This window comes from Antrostomus carolinensis, unplaced genomic scaffold (genome assembly GCF_000700745.2).
Source record: "Antrostomus carolinensis isolate BGI_N321 unplaced genomic scaffold, ASM70074v2 scaffold9792, whole genome shotgun sequence".
Lineage (NCBI taxonomy): Eukaryota > Metazoa > Chordata > Aves > Caprimulgiformes > Caprimulgidae > Antrostomus > Antrostomus carolinensis.
This window is the reverse complement of record NW_010301571.1, coordinates 63752-83906: the sequence shown is the minus strand read 5'-3', so window position 1 is coordinate 83906 and position 20155 is coordinate 63752. Positions and strand designations below refer to the sequence as shown.

General features: G+C 47.4%; 1 protein-coding gene across 6 annotated transcripts in view; it reads right to left on the bottom strand.

Moving 5' to 3' along the window:
• Positions 1 to 3896: 3896 nt before the first annotated feature.
• The window catches only part of ADCK1 (aarF domain containing kinase 1), a 77754-nt gene continuing 61495 nt past the window's right edge, over positions 3897 to 20155 (bottom strand). For 4 of the 6 annotated variants that reach the window (XM_010163512.2, XM_029083901.1, XM_029083902.1 and 1 more), the window contains 4 exons: positions 9327 to 9476; positions 8889 to 9086; positions 5045 to 5238; positions 3897 to 4323 (listed from right to left, as the gene is read on the bottom strand). In XM_010163512.2, coding sequence (XP_010161814.1) covers positions 4152 to 4323; positions 5045 to 5238; positions 8889 to 9086; positions 9327 to 9476 — 714 coding nt within the window. In that variant the 3' untranslated portion in view covers positions 3897 to 4151. The remainder of the gene's footprint in view (positions 4324 to 5044; positions 5239 to 8888; positions 9087 to 9326; positions 9477 to 20155) is intronic. The other 2 variants (XM_029083903.1, XM_029083904.1) reach the window with 1 other exon arrangement.

The following is a 20155-nucleotide window of genomic DNA, read 5'->3' as shown; positions in this document are numbered from 1 at the left end:
CAAGGACAAGCACATTCCCTGGGTGAGATGGGGATGGCCAGAGCTCAGGCTGCAGGGGCAGGAGCCAGCCCCAGCCTCTTGCTTCTAGAGGAGCCAAGGAGGAAGAGATGTCTGTCCCTCCTTTCCAGCCATTCAGTTGTCAGGGGATGAAGGCGGAAGGCACTGGCTGCCCTCTCTGCTCCCACCTGAATGCTGGGTGTCCTGTAACAGCCCACCATGGGTGATGGCTCCTGGCATGCTCCAGGACCCCCCATTCTGCCCACACCCCTTAGGACTCTGGGTACCCGGGGGGAGAATGGTGCTGGAGGGACATGGAGATACGCAGTGCTGGAGGAGGAAGAGCCCTGCCAAGCGACGCATTGGAAGGCAGCCCCAGGGGGAGTCATTCATGGGGGGAATGACTTTGGTGCTGGCCAGGCTGCGTGCCAGTCATGGTTCATTTGCTACGGGAAGCAGGGAGTGATTCATTTGGAAAGCTTCTACACTGCAACTGCGCGAGGTTCATACGCCCCTGCGAGATGGCAGAGGGCACCATGCAGCCTTGATCTGCAAAGCTATAAGCCACCCACTTGTCATCATTAAAGTTCACTGGGTGTGCTAGGTAAAGGCTATGGTGGTTAGTCTGGACTAGTGCTCTCTCTGGCTGTTTCTTCAGTTGGATATGAAAAAGCATGCTCACTTCATACCCTAAATTCTTGCAGTTTTGCATGGCAGCATCGTTTACCCTGACTGCCCCATTTTCCACCACCAGCCACCCTAATGATGGTACATTTAAATACTAGATGAAATGACTGCTGGCTCCCCAACACTTCCGAGAGCATTTAGGATGGGAGATGCTATGAGGCTACAACGTAGTATTTCATATTACAGGAGCTGAAAGTTGCCCATCAGTTTTGCACCTCTGGCCCCAGCTCTTACCCCTCACTTGTCAGTCCTGAGAAAGAGCCAGTGGGCTCAGGAGTCTGCAGCAAGGCCAACGTTTTGTTCCTGCACCAAACTTCAGTTCACTCGCAGCTGAAGCCGGGCAGACAGCAGCCCGTGTGCTGCCTGCAAGCAGAGCTGCAAAGGCTGTTTCCTGGTGGTGAAAACACCAATAAATGCAGGTTGGAAGAAGAGGCCAAGTGCACAGAACTGATCCAGGTTACCCATGTTTGACAACCACAAATTGGGATGAGAAAGGGTCTGTTCAAAACCCTTTTAACACGTTCACCTTTGAGATCTTTCAGCAAAAAGACAAGGCAGGAATGTTAAAGGGTCAAACTCTGGATGTTTGCTTGTTCTTTCCTCAGGCAAACCCTCATTGATTGACTGTGGGAAGGGTGAGAGCTGAGCACAACTGACAGAGGAGTCCCACTGCTAGCATGGAGGCACGCAGCCTTCCGGCAGAGACTAATGACAATAGACAAATCTCTTCCAAATACACCCCACTCTCTGCCGGCTGCATGCTGCCAAAAATGGCAGTCTGAGGGGCTGCTGGTTCCCTGCCACTTTTAGAGACAGAACCTTCCTCAGGCAGCAGGACTAGCAGGTGTATGGTGGGATTTTGGAGGGGTGAAAAGAACAAGTGTGGCTGAGAGTGGGCTGGGGGCTCAATAGTCAATGCAAAATCCAGCAGTGGGGAGCCTCTCCACAACACGGGATCTTCTGGAAATGAGGGATATGACCAGGGTCTCACTGTAAGATGAGCTTTCATGCACAGATGTTAGTGAGACCCAGACAGCACTCTGGTCAGTATACCCAGACATGGACAGGCAAAGGCATTTGCAGGGGCAGCTAGAAGATGAGGATGTGAAGTCAGTGACCACTCCTAGAGGGCCTCCTGGACTTTACTGGGTGCACCAGGCCAATTTTCTGCAAGGAGCTCTACTTGTGAGGAGAACAAGACAGGCCCACCCACGCTGGCCAGCCTACAAGCTTTAAGTGCCTAAGCGAGGCACTCATTCAGCCAAACTGCTCCCAAGAGCAAAGATTACCCAGGTACAGGCTGCAGGACCAATACTCCAGGGCCCCTATGACTCCTTGTCAACTCAGGAGACTCATCACTGCAACTACCACCACTCCATTCCCTGACACCATCAAACAACCCAGAAGTCAGGGGAATCTCTGACCTGTCATTGCACACGTTGGGGATGAGCTTTGTGAGGACATTCAGTCTCACCGTGGCTTCTTTTTTTGCTCTTAGCAAAGACAGGAGAGCACATCACTCCTGCTGCTGCCCCCACAGTAGGAAGGGCTCAGAGAGCTAACATCAGGTCAGGCAATTGCACAGGAGACCAACAACCCACATTCAGCAATTCCTCATCCACAACTATGCCAACCACACACCACTTCTTGACAGTCCTGAGCCACCCAGCCGTGCCTACACTCTGCACATGTGCAGTTGCTCTCATAAGCCACACGTCCACAGTCACTAACTCATCGTGCCCAAGCACACCTGCAGCCAGGTACCTTCTCTGTATCACATTCCTTCCCTCTCCCACGCAGCCAGCAAGAGAATTGGTTCCTCAGGGACTGATGCACTCACCCATCCTCTGCCCCCAGCTTCCCTTCCCATGCAAACAGACTCACTGCAAGGTGGGGTCTCATACCCATGCAAGCTGGGAAACTGCACGCAAACTGGGAGAGTGCATGGTCTTCTTGTGGCTTGCTCTCAGGCACAGTCCGGTGCCTGAGTAACAACACTCAGCTTAGCAAGATAGCTGGCAGTAGAGGGATGTTCCCATCCTGTCCTTCATGTCCCCTTTCACCAAGAGAGTTTATGAAAGCTGAAATGATCTGAGTGGTCACCTCCATCCACCCTTCCTGGCTACAGGAATTCTCACAAGCAGCAGGGACATCTCCCAGGATCCCAAATACATCTCACAGAAGGGAAGCCTCTGGGTGAGACTTGCTGGTCGCTGTCCCACAGCTGCAGAGTCAGAGACATCAGACCTGTCACTTGCACCACCCAGCAAGTGGTGGGTTTTCGTCTGAGGCAGGAGCAGTGAAACACCACAGGCAGTGATGAGGTGAAATGCTCAGTGTATAGCACGGGGATGGTGACGTCTCAGAGATGTGCTGCAGCACACTCCCACAGGCAAGGAGGAGGCAGGCTCAGCGTGGATCTGAGCAGCAAGGAGTGGTGTGTCTTCCCAGCATAATGACACATGCTTCTCCATCCCAACACACATCTGACACAGCACCAGCAGACCCAGATGTAGAACAAACCTCTTGGGAAGAGGAAAGACCAAGAAGCCACTTCACTTGGCTTGCAAGGAGTTAACAGTGCTGCATGGCATCACTCACTCAGTGGAGAAATGGAAACAGCACTGAGGTTGGAGGCCCAAACATCACATTGAGTGCACAGCCAGGCATCCCTGCCCCACAGGTCTTTGATACAACACATTTATTTTGCTGTGTGGCAGTACTGTACAGTACACATACATTATCAGCAGTTTCAGAGCCCTGAGTTGTCATTCCTCCTGCCTTCTCTGAATTTCCAAAAAGAGGCAGGACCACTGACCCCTTCCCCCATTTCACCTGCAAGGAAACAGGCCAGGAGAAGTCCAAAAACACAGAGGCACTTGCTAACAGGACTCGAGATGAACCTCCAAGAGCCAGATTCCTTTACCTGGTGCTAGGAGAGGAAGCCCTAGTGCCAGCTCTCCACAAGGTCTCACTCCTTTGAGAAACTCTCTGCACACCTGAACAGAAATCAGACTACAGAGGTTGCAAAAACTAATATAAACCTTAGTGAATTTTAAAGGGACTTACCACCTCATTCTGAGGGTCTGAGAAATGTTTTGGGGCATTCTAGGTAGGGTTGGGATTCTCTTAAGTTCTGTAAGATTGTTTAAGAAAGAGCCAAGGAAAGGCTTTTGCTTCCAGTGCAGTCCCACTAGAATCTGAGTGGAATTTCCTCTGCCTTTCCTGACGCCCAGTATCCTGCACCTCGTTTTCCTAAACCATGGAACAGCAGAGCTCCAGTACAAACTCCACCTCTTGGTGCAACAGAGAAAGCTATTGCTGGAACAGATAAGGACAGTGCAGCATGTAACATGGAACAAGACCCAAAAATAGCCCACAGAAGATGGAAGCAGTCAGAAAGGCAAATGTGCCACGGAGAACAGAAGGGAGGGAGGGAGCACCCAGGCCTCTCCCACCAGTTCATGTCAGTATGTGGAATGGTGCATCCGGCTCAGCAGAGCAATGACCCAGTTCCCCAGATGGGACCCCTTCAGCCACAGGAAGAATTCACACAAGTTGATCTGCCACAGGCTCAGGGCTTCCGTGAGTGAGATCTGGACCCTCCTGTAAAGCGAGTGACTCTTGCTCCTCTGGTACCTAGAATGAGAGAAACAGCTGCATTAGATGCTGCATTCTGCGGGAAGGAGGCTTGTCCTACATCTTCAGTACAACTGGCTCTCCCCAGGGCAGGGAAACATCCCACATGTGGAGAACCACCAGCAGTGGGGACCCCTGGGAGTAGGGATTATCTCCAAGTAATGTTCCTGAGGAGCTGGGGACTGCCTTCCTAACATGAATCTGGCAGAAGAGACAGCCTGCTCCCTTGTGCACCTGGTTCTCTCCTCACTGCACACAGTGACCCTGGGCCATGGCATCCCCTGCTTCTATGCCCAGCTTCACTTCAGCTAACAGAGACAGATGCACAGCCCTAAAGCCTTTCCTGGTAGCACATTTGTAAGAGTCCAGTAATCCTGACACACTGATTCCAGGAAAAGCAATTCTCCACACATCCTGACCTGACTTCAGCCCTGTCTTGTCACCATGGACCTACCTGACAACCACTGGACCTGATCTACAGATTGACTTTCTGGTTTGATCTTGGACCTGCCCTGTCACCATGATGTTGCATTACGACATGGACTTTTGATTGGACTTCACCACCACCTCAGGGTTTGTCCTGCTCACCTTGCTCAGCTACTGTGGGACTGGGCCCTGACTGGCCTGCTGGCCCTGGGATCCCCCCTGGCTCCTAGCCCCCAGGGACAGCCAGCCCCTGTTGCTCCATGTCTGGCCTCTGGTGCCTGGAGAAGAGACTCACGTGGAAACGGCTCTGATGCAGCAGCGAGACATGTTGAGGAAGGAGCTGGCACTGGCCCGCGTGTGCAGGGCTGACTCAATCCCCCTTAACAAGTCATTGGTCTTCAGCAGCAGCAGCATCTGGCGGGGGACATTGTTGAGGAGCTGGGTGATCTGGGGTAGGTAAGCAGCAGCATTGGACCGGATCTCCACATCCTGCAGCCAGCCAGGTCATGTCAGAGAGAAAGGAGAGAGAAGCTAAGAGTGCACGAGACCATGACTCTAGGCCAGAAGCTAAAGAGCTCTTTGTCCTGCTTTCCTGCAGCTACCTGGCTGTCCCAAGCACTCACAGCACAGTCACAGATCACGTTTGCCATAACCCACTGCCGCTCAGTGAGATAAGGCCCTGTCCCCTCACTGGCAAGATTAACAACCTCTCAGGAGAACAGCGCACTCACTGCTGTCTCAGTTCTTGGCCTCAGGCAGCCCACAGCAACCATGTCTCATTACTGCCCTCACAGCCTTCTGACTGAGTCTCACCTCACCAGCCCCAGAGCTGGCAGAGCTGCAGGCAGCACAGGACTGCTCAGGAAGGTGTAGGCATGCTGCAAGGACAACCAGGCTGCTCCTTGTCTTGCTGTCCCATGCTACTGATAAGTTTATGCTACACTGATGAAGCTGTTTCCAAGGCCTACTTTAGTCCTATGTTCTCAACATAACTCAGCACAGGTGAGAAAGCATTATGCAGTTAACTGTCATGCTAACCCAAAAGATCAAAGCCTGGCATCTACAACCATATCTTGTCTGGCAGCAGCCAGTAGCATTTTTTTTTAAGACCAAGGCAGACACAGGGTGATCCTTCATGTTCCTTGGTTCCCCAGCTTCCAACAAATACACTGCCCACAGAAAGATCCCAGTGAGAACTGATGGGTTACAACCTGAACCACTCAAGATGGGCTTCCTCCAAACATGAGCCACCAAAGCATGCAAGACAGAAAGCCCCCACTCTTCTGCTTCTTTTTAGACCTGATAGTTCCCACACCATCCCAGTAAATGTACCACAGTGTGGTGTGGAGTTGATCCCATACGCATACTGTGTACCTACCTCTTCCTACAGAGGCCGTGACATGAATCAGCAAATCCCAACAGAAGTCCCTGGAACATCTGAAATCTCCAGAATCCAGCAGGACACATGCAGAGGGCACTAAATTACTTCTTATAGGAGAGAGGCTCCTTTGTGGGAAAGAACAGTTCTAAAACCTTCTCTCCTCTGGAATGAGGGCTGATGGCTGGCCTATATTTCATGATACGGGATCTCATACTCACTCCCTCTGAACTTCAGACATTATAAAGGAATAGACCTTTATAGGAATAGACCAAGTGCGCAGGCCATGATGGTCAGAGATGGACACAGCTCACATACCACTATGGTTGCTTTGCTGCTGACAAATCTTTGTGTCCTCCTGCCTCCATCGCTGACCTACTACACAAAGCTTCAGCAAGAAGGCGCTTAGCTCTCCTAAATGTTAAACATTTTGTTCCACTATTTGTTGGCAGAAAATTCCTCCCTGATTATCTCTTATCCCTTATCCTAGCCAGCACCACTGCAGAGCCTGCTTTCTTTTCCACGTGTAGGTTTTCTTTTCTATTTCTTTTCTTCTTATTTTTAGCTCCAGCTGCTTGTCCATATCACAAAACAACCACATGATCTGTCATCAGAACTGTCATTTTCTGTCAAGGGCGAAGCCTGTGCACAGAGGAAGAAATGAACTATGCCACAGGACCTGAGATAAGCCCCTTGGCTGCAGTTGCTGAGGCTGCTGCAAGATGCAGCAAAACACCATCATAAAATCAGATGAGATGAGGTTAGGAGCCACCCTGAGCGGTCAGCTGCCTGGCCTTGGCTTAAGGCAGGAACAACTGCACCTGTGGCAATCCTCACACATTTGCCTGGCCTGTTCCTAAAACTCTCCAGTGATGTGACTCAAAGCCTCCTCAGACCATCCACACCAGCATTTCACTTGCCTTGCCATTAGACCCGGCTTTTCTCGTGTTTAACCTCAGCCTCCTTAGCTGAATTTAAATCCATTACTTCTCATCCTGTTTGCAGCAATCTTTATTGAAAAGATTTGAAAATCACTACTACAACTCTTCTCAACTCGCACTTTTCTAGACTTTTTCTGCCCTAACTTGCTCAGGCTGACCTCATGGGTTGCATCTGCTTGACCACTAGTCCTTGTAGCTTCCTACTGGATTTGCCCCAATTTCATCAAACCTTTCTCGAGATGCAGTGCCTCAGACTGGACACAGCACTAGAGATAAGATTTTGTTTCAGGAGGGCTGCTTGCTTGTCTCACAGGCTATTCTCATGTTGATACATCCTCAAGCACACTCTGTGGAGCTCTGCATTGATGATATCTACCTACACAGCGCTTGGCTCTTGCTGCTGATACAATCTTTGAAATTCACCTCTAAACTAAGGGCAAGCAGCAGCTGATTTCCTAATGCCACAGCAAATCTGCTCAGCTCCCCATTATCTGCCACAGGATTATCCAGTTTCAGCATTAATTGTGTCATGTAGGCAAAGACAACAGAGCTGGCTCCATACATGCAATTCAACTCAGTGACAACGTTCATTAGCCCACACAAGGCACCATCAGCTGCAGTTACACCTCGGCCATAACCTTCACGAGCCAGTTTAGGATAAACATTGTTTATTAGCTCAGATCCAATGCTGGCCGTGTAGTATTGGAAGCTGGCTTTGTGTCAATTCTCTCTGGTGCCTCTGAATTTTTTTCTGGAGCTACCACATCCAGAACTCACCAGATCAAGCACAGATCTGCTAGACAGTCACTATATTATTTCTGATATGCAGAAAATTAACTCAGGTAGGAAGCAATTAAATTACTGGGTGGGGGAGTCCATTACCCAAGGTAGCTGACCTACTCATTGCTACGGATAATGGCAAGCCAATGCAGCAAATTATGCCACATCCATCAAAATGAAATGCCAACCCGAAGGAATTTCCAGAAGAGAATTTCACAGGACAATATTATAACACTACTTAAATGAATTTCATCCTCTCTAGTACAAATGCATGCAGATAAAAACAAACCATAGGATATAACATGGTTCCACCTACAGATGCTAGTCCACTGGTTGAAATCACATCACTATATGCTCATCTCTAAAAACCACACAGTTGGCAGGGGCTGCTACTATTTTTTAGGCAGTGTGTGTGTGTCAGGAGTGCTGAGAAGGATCCCAGCATGTGCGGATAGGAAAGGGTGGAGAATGTAAGTGGCAATTTCCTAGATTTGTAGTGATTGAGTTGACAGGATCTGCAGTTAAGCAACCTTGACTCCAAGTTAATAGGGTTTCTGATTGGGAGGTAATTTCCAAGGGTTTTTAGGAGTTTGTATCAGTGCTGATAGTCATTTACATGAATAGTGATAATGCATTATCCTTCTCATGTCTTCCCACTAAGCCTTTATGTCTCCTCTACCTTAACCTATCCTCCTTGATGGTTTCCTGCACAATTGCATTCAACAGTTTTTTAAGAAAAGGCTGATCTACAAATGTTTCCCCTGCCAGAAGTGGTGAACACTTTGCCATTAAAATATTATATAAAAAATTTAAGCAGCCCATGACAAGTGAAACTGTGAAATTAAGTTCAGCCACTATAAAACACATTGCAGAAGGAGCCCTGGCTTTTTCTACCTCAGCTATCAATGTGGAATTTACTACAGAGCTGCCAGGAGCTGCCCAGCATCGCTGTGATATCAAGCAGTGGAAGTGGTTACAACAAAGAAAGGAACGCGAGGAGAAGGAAGGGGACACGATGAGGAAGGGGACACAGGACCCACCTCGCTGGCTGAGACTGGAGACCGGTCAATGCCCCTGTTGACAGATTCCCAGGATCTGGCGGTCAGCATGCAGGCAAAGAGAGGGTACAAATCCCCTGCCCCGAGCCGCCGGCTGTACTTCTGCACCTTCTTCATATCAGCCTTGATGAGGGCCTGCCAAAGGCGGCAGTAGTCCATGCGGAATGACTCACTCAGCACCTGGGGAGGGAGACAGGGCCCCGAGAAGTCCACAGAGGACAGAGAACTAAGGGGAAAAGCCTCACGCTCCCTAGCTGTGCCCTATCCTCCATTTCACCCCCAGAAAATAACCCTGGAGGGTTATGGGAGGAACAAGAAAAATGTATTCACATGAGCTTAGGGGGTGCAAGGCTGCAGCTGCGTGTGGCTGATGCCCACAGGGAGCTTCACAAGGACCTGGAAGTCCCTATAGCTACATACCTGGTAGAGCCCATGGTCCAGGAGGATAATGTGGGCCTTGCCAGAGGCTGGACATTTCTTCACTAGCACGTTGCCTGGGTGTGGGTCACAGTGCACAAAGCCGTTCACAAAGATCATTTCGCTGTAGAGCTTCCCCAGGTTGCGAGAGATCTGTGAGAAGACAGGAGATGGTCACACACTGCCACTCACAGCAGGATGCCTGCCCGGCAGGAGATGCAGCCTCCCATGTACCAACACTGCATGGAGGGTCTGATGTCCCCATGCAGAGCTCTTGCAGCTCCTTACACTGACAAATGCACAGGTTGGCTGCTGGCATCTACCACGAGGTGACCCAGGGCATTCAGGGAAGGATCCACGCAGAGGGCACGGCGAAGGTGTCTGTGGGGTCAGGGGTTATTTAAGGACACATGCCTGGCATAAAAAAGATAAAATACCTGTGGGTAGGAATGGGGTGTCTGGCAATGAGGAGAAAAGTGAGACAGCAGATGGGGGCAGACAGGCATTCACAGGGAAGGCACGGAAAGAGCTGCTGGGGTGGGTGAGAGACTGACTGGAGGAAGACTCAGGTGTTTCCATCCATGGATAGCAGCAGGTCTCGGCGGAAAATGGGTGAGAGCAGACTCAGCCTGTCCATCCCCTTACCAGACTGAACATGGATTCCCTCTCCCCTCCCTCCATCACACTGTCCCTCACTTTGCCTCTTCCCTTCCTCAGACCCATGCTAATCTGATTTGTGATGTCTGTGAAGATGAAGCAGCACAGAAAGGCTGTTTAAATCATCCTGTCACTGCTGTGTCCCTCCATGCTGCTGCTCCTTATCAGCAAGAGATGTTATTAAAGTCAAAAACTTCCTAGGAGCAAGCAAACATCCCCAGGGCCCAGGATCAATCCCTTGCCACGCACTAACACAGCAGCCTCGCCCTGACATCGCACCGCTGGCCCTCCCTGCCATCAGAGCACGGCACAGTGCTCCACAGCAGAGTGCTGAACAAGCAATTAAAAGACAATCGTCAGAAATTATTCCAAGCATGTCCCCAGACACACAGTGGAAGCACCAAACAGGCAGCTGTCCCCACAAGCAGAGGTGGTAGAAGAGGTACCAGGGACACTAATGACAACTTGTCCTGCAGAAAACTAGGCAGCTAGGGAAGAGCTTGCTTTACCCACCCCTGAAACGTGGCCACCTCCAAGAAGAACGTTCATTATGAAGAGTGGTCAAGGAACTACGAATGAGGAAAAAGAACGGGAACCCTTCCAGCAACACACCAACAGGGACAGCTGTAGGATCAGAGAGGACAACCCTCCAGTCCTCAAGTGGGCCCTGGAGCCGCTGCTGAGTCATGGAGAATGCTGCCCCATGCCGAATCACCCACACAGAGGGCACAGCACAGCCCTGCAGCGCAGCTCCCCTAATGCCACACAAACATTTTAAGTACTGACCAAGGGGAATGATGTTTCCCTTCTGAATCACCAGCAGAGATCATTGGAGCAATGAAGGGACCCTTATAGGTCTCCTGTATCAACAAGCTCTAAAATAGGATAGGACCAAAGTAGCAGGTGCTGCGACCTCCTAGAAGAGCTGAGTAACACTTGCTGACAGTCCAAGATTGTACCAGAAAGTCTGTTTTAAGCCAGCCTCTCAGGGACCTGCACACCAGGAGGAATGGACTTGGACATCATGACTGATCACAGCACCAACCATCACACCTGTGCACACACTGAGAACCACATTTTGCCCTCTCTGCCTCAGCTGTTTGCTCCATGGACTTGGAAAAACATGGAATTATTGAAGATGAGGACTTGGGGACAATCTAGGGCACAATATGATTCCTCATACTCATCAAACCCAAGCCCAGACAAAGGCTGACAGTTCTGCAAACCTGTTGGTTGGTCATGGCTGAAGCCTGGAAAGCTATTCATTTGGGGCTTTAGAGTATAGGCTGCTTCAAAGAGAGAAGATTCTCCTTCTGAGCTGCTGTAATGGCACAGCTTAGGCAAGTCAACTAGTGGAACAAGTTGCACAGAGAGGTTGTGTAATCTCCGCCCTTGAAGATACTAAGACCTGACTGGGTAACACCCTGAGTAACCTGGTCTGACCTCATAGCTGACCCTGTCTTAGCAGGTTTGATGGGAGATCTCCTGAGGTCCCTTCCAATCTGCAATATCTTAGGATCCTACAAAAAAACACCTCTCAGTAAGTTATCCACGCCACCCTCATAACAGCATCTTATGATATGGCTGTAGGCTCCAGGTGCAGGGAAGGTCTCCCCTCCTGAGTCACTGTCAGCAGACAGGTTACTGAACAGATCTGTGGTCACAGCCTTCTGCAACCTGCAATGCAACACAGAAGCAGCTCGGGATTCATCTTCCCATCTTACCATGAAAACAGAGTGGTCACAGCCCTGTTCAAACCCACAAGCTGGGTCATGGGTACAAGACAATCCTCACTGCAAGATCCCCATCCTCTCTCCCTTCCCTGCTGTACATATATTTACCTCTTCCCCAGCATGCAACTTGAGTATCTGCAGTAGTTGATTAATTGAAACTAGACTTTATGGCTTCTTTAAGAAAGAGAAACACATTCTGTATAATTTAGTTAGTACACGGAAGATATGTTAAGGGATTTATGATATAAGCACATAAACAGTCTTTACTTTTGGAAAAAAAAAATTACCCAGTGTAAGAGATGGAGCTGTGCTGCACACAAAAGTGTTTTTGCATATTTTTGTCTGTTGACATACCTTTAAAATAGGATAAAAATTAAATGAAGATAGAAAGTACCAATACTGACAAATTCTAAACAAAAAAGGAAGGTTATATTTCTAGGGCGTAAGAGTGTAATATGTCAATAGCGACCTTTCATTATAATCCAGACAAAAGTTCATGTTTCTAGACAAAAAGTTTAGGAAAAAATATACACTTTATATTAAAAATATACACTTTATATACACTAATTCTCCAGTATTGTGCCCCATCACTACAGGTCTTTATTCCACCCTTATTGAGAAGACCACTGGATAAATAACATACAGAATTCACTTTGGAAGAACGCAGTGAAGTGAAATGAGAAAACAAACGTGTGAAAACCTCTGCTCAGGAGAAGGGAGGAATTCAGCATGTATTTAGGCTGTATAAGACCTCGGGGTGAAGGTGTGTCACAAATTAGACAAAAGGTTGCAGTGATTTACGGAAGCAAAGACCAAAGTAAACACACAGGCATTTTGTTATGACACAAAGAGGTCATCATTCCTTTCCTTGTTTATCATCCAACACAAAGAGGTCCTTATCATTATCAGGGTCCTCCAGCAATGTTCTGCTGCACATTGTAAAAAAACAATAATCACCCTGTGAATCCTGCATTCACTTCCAGACACCTCATTACCAGAGAGATGCAGACTACACAGACTGAGTTCAGAGAAAGCAAATAAACGAGCAAGATGCAGAAGGAATTTACTTGGGGAAAAAGATTAGAAGAGCTGAAGATTCTGAAGTTGTCTAAGGAACGGCAGAGGAAGGGCAGTCTCCCGACGTTAGAAGGTATGAATAGCAAGGAAGCACAAGCACTTGTAGTACTGGATGTGCTACAAGAAATACAACTAGGCAGAAAGTGGTGTAATCAAGAATGGCGTAATTTAGGCATAACACATAAGGAAAAAAACTATGCTAGTCAGCAAGCAGAGCTGAGCTTTGTCAGGATGACACCAGACTCTGGCTCTGGCCAGAGGCACATCCTTGCCCATTGCCAGAAGGTGCATTATTGCCTAAAAGAAGTTCAATTTGTCTGTCTGTGTTGCAGCAGAACATGATTACTACAGTCACCAAGTGAGCCTGTGGCCTCACCAGTCAATGCAAATAGCAACCTGTCATTGCCACACTATGTGACATGACCGTGACACTGTGTCAGGCAAATCGCATGTTTTCAGCCCAATGTTTTCATTTTGAGAAAACTGTAGCTGAGGAGTAAGCAGATTGCAGACGACAAAATGGAGAGTCAGCAGCCTGGACAAAAACCATGGAGTGACAGATACATGTGTAACAGACAGACTTGGAGTAACTCGTCACCAAACTAAGCACATGAAGTTCATTTTAGGTACTCAATATGGCAAGGATGCTACATGTCACAAACTATCCTACGTGAGTTACAAGCCAATACAGAAGAAAATAAGAATGCAGTCTAGACATTAAGGATTGTTATTGTACAGTATCACCTAGTCTCTCTACAAACTGGTCAAGTTCACTGGAAATAAGTAAGACAGAAAGTATGACTTCAGAGGCTGACATCTTTAGATGGTCAGAACCTTTCCCCTAAATCCCAGTCTAATTTAAACGATGCCCAGTTAACATCATTTCCTTAGCTAACATAACGCTGGAGTTTTAACTAGTTCCTTCCCTCTCCAGTATTTAATACTCCAATGTGCTCACCAGTAAGATAATTATCAGCATAAATACAGCACATAAATACAATACTGCCTTTTACACAGTCACACTGCACTGGATACACACCACTTACCCTGTCATTGACTAATATCCCAAAGTTAATTGTAATATGTCACTTCCCTCTGATAAACTCCCAGCATATTTGAGAAATTCTTATTGGTTTTTAAGCACATAGCTTTTCACTTGGTATTGCTCATTTTTATCCCTTTCTATCACTTCAGTCCTCAAGGCCATCAAATGCTATTGCTACTCTGGTCCTCCTCTACAATGACAGAACCTCCTAAATGGGTGTCATCAACAACCTCCTTCACACAGTTCTGTTTGTGGTGAGGTCGTCACTGAATTTATTAAGTAAGATCAGTTTGAAGAGCAAACCTCACAAAACTCCACTGTGGTGATTTCTCTCCACCACTGGCTCTATCAGTTTCTCACCCACTTTGCAATTTCCCTCCTAATCCCCACCTTTTCTAGCTAACCAACTCACACCCAGTGTACCAAGTACACCTACTGCATTTCTGTCACTAACTCAGAGGAGCCCAAGCTGTATAGTACAGGTAGCAGCAGTGATATATTTTTCTTGTAAATGTACACAGCTGCACACTGCTGCTGCCATCAGTTTTGAAAGCCGAGACAATCTGTTACCCTCGCGTGGTTCACTAGGAGCTACTTTTGATGACCACATATTATATTCCCTTGCATACAGCCCCATAGCAGCAAACTCCTGGGCACACACCAACCTCCTCTTAACAAATCGGCACACCCAGCTGACAATAACAAAACACTGGGAAGTCCATCACAAATGAGGAACTTCACAAACACCAATATGCAATAGTTAGCAAGAAACCTCTCAGAAAGGAAAGAATGCATGCAAACTTGAGCCTGTGAATACTCCAACAGTACAAAGATGGCACAGATATGTTCACGGGTCGCTGCAATGTAACAAACCAGTCTGGGTTCTCCAGGGAAAGATACTGATACTCTCCTGGCTTCGTGAACAACCTGGAGTGGTCCTGGCTCCATGCCTCCATCTGACATTAAGAAGAAAGGCAAAGACAAAAATCCTGTGACATGGTTCTGTAGAACTGATCTCACAACCTGCCCCTGATAAGTCCCAGACAAAACTGCCTGATAGAGCATCATCCCTTCCTGTCCCACCTCCATCTGTGACTGTCTCTTTAGATCAGGAGCAGATACTAGTCTGTGGCCTTAATTTGGCTGTAATATTTGCCAATTATTTTAAGAGATGGCGACACTAACTTCTATTGATCTCATTAAAAGTAAAGGTCGTTGTGCAGCTCATTTCTCAGGGCTCAATATTACCTCCTCAGGCCAAAATAATAGCATTGATTTTGGAACCTTAATCGAAGGTTAATTGGATTGAAGAGTGTATTGGGTTTTTGCTTTCTTTTGTTGTTGTTTTTACAGCCATCATCTAAGGGTTTGCTTAATCCTGCTAGGGCAATCCTGCCCACTTAAACTGGTGTCCAATTCGCAAAGGGTGTGGATGGAGAATAGCTGCCATTTGGAGCCTGCTCTGTGTCTCTGCTCTGAAATGGTTCTTGTTCATAGCAGATTAGGATAGTCAACACGAGATCCGATTTCACACTCTGCCTTCTGTGATCCAGTTGTGAGGATCAAAACACAGTGCTCTGTAATGCAGTACTATCACTATGCACTCATCTAGCATCACAGCAAGGTGATGTCTGGACACACATGATGGCATTAAGATACAGGAATAGTTTTTAGGACTCCTGGAGTGCACTCTAGCATGCCTCATACTCTCTGCTGGGGACTGAGGAAATTATTTTCCTCCTCAATGCCCCATCTTCCACAGCATTTAAGTGGGGAGAAATATTCTGACTCATCTGCCCAGGGAACTGAGGGTCTAACTTGGTAAGATTTTATAGATTCTCAAAAGGATGCAGGTAGGGAAGACCAGTCTTTTATTTAATTGTTTCTTGCATTTCTGTCAGACTCAAAATGGCCATGGGGATCATTTTTCCTTGGCTTTAAATGTAGTCATATTTACTTAAGTCATACTGAGACTTAAGCAATTGATTGGCACTGATGCTTGAGACTGACTTTCAGTAAGAAACGAGTTCATGTGTAATTCAACTCTTTCACCTGTTGTCTTTGCACAGTTCAGAAGCTGGAAATGCTGGAGGTCACTATCCTTACTTACCAGTGCCTTATGAATTTTCAATAAGGTTCAGAAAAAAAGGAAATGTAGGAGAAACTGCAAGGAAACCTCTTCCCAGACTAAATCAGCAGGTGCAAAGAACAAGAACAGCTATTTTCCCCAGAAACACTGTTCTTCTCCATGCTCCATTTCATCTAACACTTGAGTATTATAAGCACAAATACTTGAGACATGAGAGGTTTTCCACAGTTGCGCTGACAAAGGGATCCCACCCTGGGAAATCCCACTTAAATTTTAGCAGCTACAAGGCAGCAGCTCCTGACTCTCAGCAGAAGGGTAAATCCCACACTGAAAGCATATTTCAAGTTGCAAAGCTGTCAACAATGAGAAGGTAGCTGGGCTCTTTATTGAGCTAGGAGATACCATTCCAGTGCAGAACCCATTTAGTAACAGAAGGAAGCAAAAAGCCACAGTAGGATGGGGTGACAGATGGCAATAATTGCACACAGTAGCTCATCTTAAGTACCTTAGCTGTTTGCTTTCACTTCTCAGCTGGACAAAACACTTCCCTGACTTCTGAATCATCCATGGCTCATGACCAGGCTGTTAGTGAGCTGAAGTACATGGCATCATTTCCTTTCCCTGACTGAAGTCCAAGCCAGGGCGATCATGGGGGACTCTGCTTGGCTACCTGAGCTGGCTGGTTAGTTGGAGGCAATACAGCACATGCCACGAGCGCAGCTGTAAGCTCCACAGCTCCAACAGTGTGCTGATCCAGCAGTCTCTGCAGAGACAGGCAGAGCATCCACAAGGAGGGACAGGCAGGACCCATGCAGCAGATCAGAGATAATGTTAAGATTTGTATACAGACAAGGTCTCTCTAAATGAATCGGGTAGAATCAGAATGGGTGCAAAAGGAGCACTGGTGCCATTTGGGATCTTCTTTAAAAGTCCATGCTCTAAGGAGCCTTGCTATCCTTCCTTCCCTCTGTACCATTGCGTACAGCATGCTACAAACATCTTCAGAGCCCCTCAGTCTATTTTTCCTCCCTGCCCTGCTCTGCTCACCTCTTCCAAATGTACCTTCCCAATTAAGACTGTAAATGCTCTTGTGTTTTCAAACAGGAACAACGCAGTTTCCAGGTGGCTCCCTTCTTAACTGTACCATGGCCTGGTCTTCCCTCAAAATTCATGCCAGCTCATTTCTTGATAACTCCCCTCTCCAGGCTCCCCTCCCACTGTCAATATCCTAGCGGCACGCTCATCCTCAGCTACACTTGCACATGAATAAGTAACTGTTCCACAGGCAGATATTTCAGTGTTTGCACTTGTCTTTAGAAATCAAAGCCTTCTCTGATTAAATGCCATTACAATCCAGCGCTTGGACGGATCCAGAGAGATTAATGTGCTTTTGGGCAGCTTTAATGATAATCCTGCTACAGACGGTATTAAGTAAATGTCAGTAACCTGGTTTGAAGGGAGCTTTCACCTCAGGGATCCTTTCCATTTAGAGGAGAGAGGCTCAGCTTGCTTTTCAAGGCTGCATTGTCACACAAGAGAAATCCTGCTTAGTGAAGACTCCTTTTCCTCCGCACAGTAAAACAAAATGGAGTAAGATGATAGAGGGGTTGATAAATAGATTGAGGTGATTTATAGGGAGCTAATGCATCTCTTGAAAGCCAGAACTGCTGTATATTATAAACCATGTCATGGTTTTGAAACCTGGGTTACCACCCTCTCCTCATGCTCCTTTCAGTGTCTGCTGCCTTTTGCTCATTTCACCACCATGTCATGCAGCTTGTTACCCAGGGCATCAACAGCAGCAGCTGATAACGGATCTTGGTCATACCTGTCCCCATCTGCTACACCTTGCCAGAGAAGTCTGAGGTGTGCACTGTTCCTACCTCATCTTACTGTGGCCATAATAACTGACCTTGTTCCCTATCACATGATTCTGACAGACTCAGTATTCCCTCCTTTCTGCTGTTGCTTTGTTGGCAATCTGTAAAAGTTAATCTCAATTTTGGGGGTGAAGAGAGAAAAGGAAGAAAGAACAGGCAGAAACTCAGTCCCACCACTGAGCTGAGGAACATCCCATACCTGACAGATTGCCAGAAACCTCTAAGGCTTATCCTTTGCAGTAGCAGAAGTCTGTTGACAACTTTTTTAAAATTACATCTCAGCCACTGTATAGAGACCATCTCAGAATCAGCAAAATCTGTGGTTTCATTGCTGCACGGAACCTATTGTGCCAAGACGTCACAACACAACAAAAAATGAGCTGAATTTTCACCCTAAATTTCTCCTATCACAAGCAAAAGCCTCTGCAAGTTAGAAAAACTGAAATTAGCTGCTTCTCTACTTTATTTTGGCACATACTGGCAGCAAAATATAGGTACTGGGTTTGCGCAGCAAGGTTTTGGTAGCGGCGGGGGGCATAGAGGTGGCCTCTGTGAGAAGCTGCCAGAAGCTTCCCCCATGTCCGACAGAGCCAATGCCAGCCAGCTCCAAGATGGACCCACCGCTGGCCAAGGCCAAGTCAATCAGTAACAATGGTAATGCCTCTGTGATAACATAATTAAGAAGGGGAAGAGAAAAAAAAAAAAACAGCACATTTTGCAGCTGGAGAGAGGAGTTAGAACATGCAAGAGGAACAACCCTGCAGACACCAAGGTCAGTGAAGAAGGAGGGGGAGGAGGTGCTCCAGGTGCTGGAGCAGAGATTACCCTGTAACTTGTGGTGCAGACTGTGGTGAGGCAGGCTGTCCCCCTGCAGCCCATGGAGGTCCACGGTGGAGCAGATGTCCACCTGTAGCCCGTGGAGGACCCCATGCTGGAGCAGGTGGATGCCTGAAGGAGGCTGTGACCCTGTGGGAAGCCCGCACTGGAGCAGGTTCCTGGTAGGACTTGCGACCCTGTGGGGGGAGCGCGCTGGAGCAGTCCCTTCCTGAAGGACTGCACCCCATGGAAAGGACCCAGGTTAGAGCAGTTTGTGAAGAACTGTCGTTCATGGGAAGGACTCATGCTGGAGAAGTTCATGGAGGACTGTCTCCCATGAGAGGGATGCCACACTGGTGTGGGTGAAGAGTGTGAAGAGTCCTCCCCCTGAGGAGGAAGGGAGGTGTTTTAAGATTTGGTTTTATCTTTCATTATCCTCCTGTGATTTGATTGGTAATAAATTAAATTTCTTTTCCCCAAGTCAAGTCTGTTTTGCCCGTGCCAGTAATTGGTGAGTGATCTCTCTCTGTCCTTATCTTGACCCACAAACCTTTCGTCATATTTTCTCTCCCCTGTCCGGTTGAGGAGGGAGAGTGATAAAGCAGCTTTTGGTGGGCATCGGGCACCTAGCCAGGGTCAACCCACCACAATATCCCACTGAAAGGCTGAAGTCATTGAATTTTCCACCCTGACTGGCTTCAGAAAGCTGTGGAAGATTGTAAAGAATGTTTTTCCCAGGCTTCTCCAGACAACTCTGCTATCTCGAGCATTTTCAGAAAATTCAAAGAAGCAACTGAAGTCCCAGGGACCTACACTACGCTAGCTACCTCGATCTCAGAATGGATCTGCTGTTCAAGAACTGTGAAGAAGCCCAGCTCAAAATCCAAATGTACATATTGCTCAAGAGTCCTCCTGTGAAGGCATCAAAACAGCCCTTCTGACTGACTATTTAGACTTGAGAAATATTCACTGTTATATCTGAGCACTGTGGGCTAGATTTGACCTCTGCCTTTACAGTAGAAGAAAAGGATAGGATAAATTCACCCAAAGAAACTAATCTCTCACTTTTGACTAGTTGACTTGTCCAGGTGAATGGAGCTGTGTGTCCTGCCATGGAGGAGACTTTTAAAATCTCTCTTGATAGCAAAGTCCATGAGCTACCATGTTCTCAAGAGTTACACTGTGGTGCTCTTTGCTGACCAGATGCATCACTGAGGCACTTACCTTGGTAAATACAAAGAAAGATCATAAGCACAAAGTAGACACAGAGAAGGAATTGTGCCTACCTCTGATCAGCTGACAATGACCTCTATGATGCCCTGATGAGAGGGAGGAGGAAAACCAGTGATGCAATTGCTCCAAATTCTTCCTGATGGAGAAATGAAAAGAGAGAGACTGCACTATCTACTATCTATGGGTGAGGCTGTATTCATTTAAGAAGTCCTTTGAATGAAAATGGACAAGACATCTCGCAGGGAAGAGAGCATTGTTCACTATTACCCATTGACCTTGGCTTGTTCATCACAATTACAATG